Source organism: Ischnura elegans, chromosome 10, assembly GCF_921293095.1.
Source record: "Ischnura elegans chromosome 10, ioIscEleg1.1, whole genome shotgun sequence".
NCBI lineage: Eukaryota > Metazoa > Arthropoda > Insecta > Odonata > Coenagrionidae > Ischnura > Ischnura elegans.
Window position 1 is genome coordinate 59,074,982 of NC_060255.1, and position 4,902 is coordinate 59,079,883.

At 38.2% G+C, this 4,902-nt stretch overlaps 1 protein-coding gene across 1 annotated transcript; it reads left to right on the top strand.

The window, feature by feature from the left end:
• The first annotated feature begins 356 nt into the window (after positions 1 to 356).
• LOC124167029 lies at positions 357 to 3,654 on the top strand. Its single transcript, XM_046544798.1, has 2 exons — positions 357 to 1,613; positions 3,315 to 3,654. Exons 1-2 carry the CDS (start codon positions 540 to 542, stop codon positions 3,627 to 3,629), a joined length of 1,389 nt encoding a protein of 462 aa, XP_046400754.1. The 5' UTR covers positions 357 to 539; the 3' UTR covers positions 3,630 to 3,654.
• Positions 3,655 to 4,902: the final 1,248 nt, after the last annotated feature.

Here is a 4,902-nt window from a genome sequence, read left to right on the forward strand (position 1 = left end):
TCTGACCGTACAAATTTGTCGCTTTACTTGCATAATTCAGTGGAAAAAGAAGAAGTCATTCAGAAGATCTCCTGAGGATGAACTGAGAGAAGTCGCTGCTCGAAACGTGGGGAGACAGGGAGAGCTTCAACCGGTGGAAAACCCGAGAAACATTTCTGCACCTTATACGCCGGGAAAACCTAAGTTCATACACAGTTGAAAAACTTTTCCGCTAACATGAAAAGGAGCCTATGCGCTTAACAATTGCTTTGCATACCTCCTGTTGCCGTGCGGTGGCAGAAGTTAACAATGCTTGATGAGCGAGTCCTGTGCGATTGTCGAAATTATCCTTGGTTACGATGCATATAATACTTCAGTGCGTTTGAAATGTCAATAAAAAGTATTTGCACTCCTGAATACTAAATTTGTAGCGCTGGGATGCGATTATAAGAAAAAAATTCAGATGACCTTGATGGACTGCCGACCGCGATAATTCACGTGTTCGACTCTGGTGAATAACTATTCCGCAACAAGAAGCTACCCGCCATTTTTCGGAAAACATGACGTCTGGATTTTATAAATGCTTCTACAATTTGAACGATCTGATGACATCAGTGATTGAGGAGAGCTGCTTTGAGTTATTCTGCTCGGAAGGATACGTAACTACGATGATAATCGACAAATTCCGTGCGTGTGTCCAAGCAAGACCCAAGAATTATTCAATGCATTCGTCAAAAGATAACCAAGAGGTAATTGGTGATGACACAGTATCACCTAATCACTCAGTGGCAACAAAGCAAGTAGAGGAGCCTGAATACGATGTGCTGCTAGATAACGATAAGGAAATTGAAGACGAAGAGGCATCAGAATATGCCGTAAAAACGGAATGCGATGTAGCGTCAGGATACGCAGCAGATGATGAATACGAAGAAGCATCAGAACATGCAGATGAAGATGAACGCAAAGAGTCATTACAACAAATTAAAGCGTTTGCTTCCGAGGAATCATGTGAGTTAGAAGTGCCAGCCGCGCAAGTAGAGGAATCAAAAGACGCAAACGAAGATGAAGCGGCCCAGGAAGAAGTACAAGTAAAACATGACCGATTTGTGGCACGTAAGTTTCCAACAGCCTCCAAGTATGCAGTAAAACTTGAACAAATATCTGAAGATTCATTCGAAGAAGCATCACAAGAAACAGAAGAAACTGAACAAGAAACAATATCAGATTATTCAAGAGAAAATGAAGACGAAGAGGCTAATAAAGAAGAAGTAGAAGATGACCGAGGTTTAACGCGTAAATTTTCAGAGGCCTCTAAGGACACAGCATCACTAAAACAATTTGTTGAAGATATTTACGAAGAAGCCTCACAAGAAATAGCAGAAACTGAACAAGAAATAATGTCAGAACATGCAAGGCAACTTGAATACGAAGAGGGGCTAAGAAACGCGGTAATATGTGGACGCAAAGAGAAATCAGAACAAAGTGAAGCATGTGCATGCTCGCGAGCATCTGAATGTGCAGTAAAATTGGATCATGAAGAGGAAACTAGGAGTGAAGCAGAGAGTATGCCCGCATGCCCCTTGCATAATCCGTCTGAGGTTTCTGCTCTGTCTATTTACGGAGGCCCTCTGGAGGTGAGTTTTGCACATCTGTTATGAGTGACATAATTTAGCCCTGTGATGGTATTTAAGGGAATGCATTTTTACTTTGATGTTGCTGCAATGCATATCATTCACCATGTATGAATACTTCAACAAAACTGAGTAGAAAATTCTTAGTTAATCACCTATTTCATAAATTTTCGCACTTATCAAGAGATATTTTATTATTACTATCACTGTCCAAGTATGGGAATTCTTAGCTTCCGAGCATAAAATCAAATAATGCAATTCAGCTTATTTAAATCAACTATCCCATATCCGCACAGGAAACTTTTTACTTGAGATAGTGAAGATATTTACGTACGTTGCTGCTGTGGTCGCCTTCAGTAATCCAGTGAAATGTTTTGCTGTTACTTCACCTTGTTTCTTCGGGATTATCCGTAGCCATATAGTTAGAGTTGATTGTAACGCGGTCAGAATCTAAAGTTCTTCCATTTCTACGAGTGATCTTTAAAGGAAGGATGAAAAGTCGGGGAAATCATATTATTTGATGAAGGAGAGTTGAAGTAATTAATGCAATGCCATTTTATGACCATTTTTTGCAGATTTACCGCAATGCTTTTTTGAAATTTTGTATCTGAATGAGATTTGCTAAACAGATAGGGGATTTGTTAAAAAATACTGGGCAAGTGCAACATAAAATTGAGACAAATGAACTACCTTTCTTTCGACATACGCCATTTGGAATACGCTGGCATTGTTTGGGATCCTCATGATATAGGCTAAAAAAACAGGGTTAGAAAGTTTATATAAAAGCGCAGCCAGTTACCTGAAAACCGTTACCGACCACTTAGATCAACTCAGATGAGAATCAATGTCAGACCCTAGATTGGAAACTACACTATTTTAATGAAGTTAAATCGAGATAAGTTTATTTTCTGACAAACTTTGCATTTTCTTACGAACCCCAACATACTACGGTAGATCAGATCATAAAGAAATAAGACAGATAGACTGTGAAGCAGATTCATATGGAACGTAGTTTTTTCCGCAGTCTATAAGAGAATTTAACGGCAACGTTAAGACTTAGTAATAGGCTAGTTAACTGGTAATGCAGCTTATTAAATTACGTATACCTTAATGTATTTTTCTGAACTTCTCTAATATTTCTAGCAGCATGTTTTGCATGTCCAAGGTTCATTGCCAGATTGTCTTTATAAGTCGGATGTAGAAGATTATGTATCATATGACGCGAACGTTATGCATATTGCATGTTTGTAGGAGTACTTTTTAATCCTCTTATTGGCGGTGGTCCATCCCCTGCCAGACACTTTTGTGGGTAGTATTTAATGCTCGCATTATGTTCGCATCACTCATATTTCTTTGCAAAATCAGTTTGGTAAGTAAAAGTTTTTCTGGAATACGAGTATTATAATGCCTTCAGACTTCCGTCGTACCTGGAGGTAGTTACAGACAGTAGTCTTTTCAGGATAAATTTGGTGAAATGACATAATTAAATGATGATAGATATGGCAATTTTTTACGAATATAAATTGAATATGTCGATGTTTTGATAAACTGTATTCTATTCTGTAGATTCATGTGATACATTATGAAGTTTAATGAAAAGTAAAATTTATATTTGTGCATAGTGCTAATTTCATTATCATTTAATTACAGAAGTACTGAGTTTATGCTAATAATTTCCTTTTTTGATGCGCGCATCGAACGCAGGGCCCACTCTGTGGAACAACTTGGTCTGGCTATTATAGGGGATATTATCTAAGAGAACCCCCTGTGAAGCGATCCATTATCTCCAAGTTTCTGAGACTATTATGTCATCCGTGCAACGTCGATAAGCGACAGACGATGAACATTCCTACCTTGATGAAGACAAAGAAGAAAAATAATCCAGTTCAATACCACTTATTAGTCCATGAAGACCCTTTGTATCCCGATAGTGTGAAAAACAAAAGGAAAAATTTAGCAGCTTCACAATCATCTGTGAAGCTATTCGTTTTTGAAGAAAAAATAATGAAAAATGTATGAAGTTTCTGACTTCACGCTTATATCGGGGACAAATACCAAAATTTGAACTTAAGATCATAGTTTCATGAATAAATAGAGACACGAATATGACGGACGATCCTTGATTATTTTTCCTTTCAACCCATCATAGCAGTGATGCAGGGACTACTGAGGCGAAAAAGAATGCATCATTGATATCACGTCAATAGCATAGAGGGACATACACGTGATGCGGGTTGCGTACTCTCTGCTTTCGCTGCTCCGCCATTTTCTTCCACTTCTTTTTTTCTAAATGAATAAAACCAAATAAGTACGCGGAGTCATCAATTACTCAAGAAAACCTTTAGAAAAGAAGGAGCATTCGTTTTCATTTCGAGAGCAGTTTCAAGTCCGTTTTGCTCGGGGCGTGTGCTTGATAAATCTGAAGTACGAGCCTGAGTCCAGTTGTGCCTAAGCCTAAGGTTACAAGTGCAATTTTTATAATTTGGAGATGAGCGCAGATGGTGGTTTGTTACAAAATACTGTAGTGGAAAATGGACAGACGTGAATCAATTATAAGTATGCCTGCATAGATTCTGTGAATACGAAGCAGTTTTTATTCAAACCTATATTACTCGTTAAAGTTTATTATCTTGACTGATAGGACCCACCAAATAGTAGTTTTATTTGCATCGTAGGATATTCGTGTCCTTAGTACTCTTCAAGAATTTGCTCACTTCTCCGATCCAACAGAGGGATAATTATTCAACCTTAGAGTGTAACTTGACGATTTTCTGTCAGTATCTTTAGTTCTCAAGTTGTCACCATACGATATAGTTTATTTTCATTTCTCAAACCACCATAAAAAAGTGGAAGCACTAATTACGTACTTTTCCTCGCGAGCTGAAACAACCATGCACTCATTATCTTACGAAATTGGCTAATGGAGAAGTTGACAATTTGAATGATAATTCTGCTCCTTACTAGCGCTACTCGGAAACTCTTCGCTCCAATTACGGATTTTGTTTTCCAATGACATTTTGAAGAGGGAATCTCCGTGTCCACTCCGGATAATTAGTCAACTACTCACTGCAATGGGCACATATCCATGTTCAGAACTTAATAAAAAGGTTGATAAAATGGAAATAACTAATGGCTATTAGCTATATATCGCACTAATGACTATTGGTGCGTCGTAAATGCCGAAACTAGGATCTCCGCCGCCCAGTGAAAAATGTTTAATTAGGTCGAGAATTATTCAAGGCCAATACTTGGAATCCGAAGTTCTATAATTGGTCGCTCGTTGAGACGCAAA

Coding starts and splice junctions, on each gene's coding strand:
- LOC124167029 (XM_046544798.1), top strand. CDS start 540: ATGACGTCTGGATTTTATAAATGCTTCTACAATTTGAACGATCTGATG. Junction 1,614..3,314: donor TTTACGGAGGCCCTCTGGAG/GTGAGTTTTGCA, acceptor CATCGAACGCAG/GGCCCACTCTGTGGAACAAC.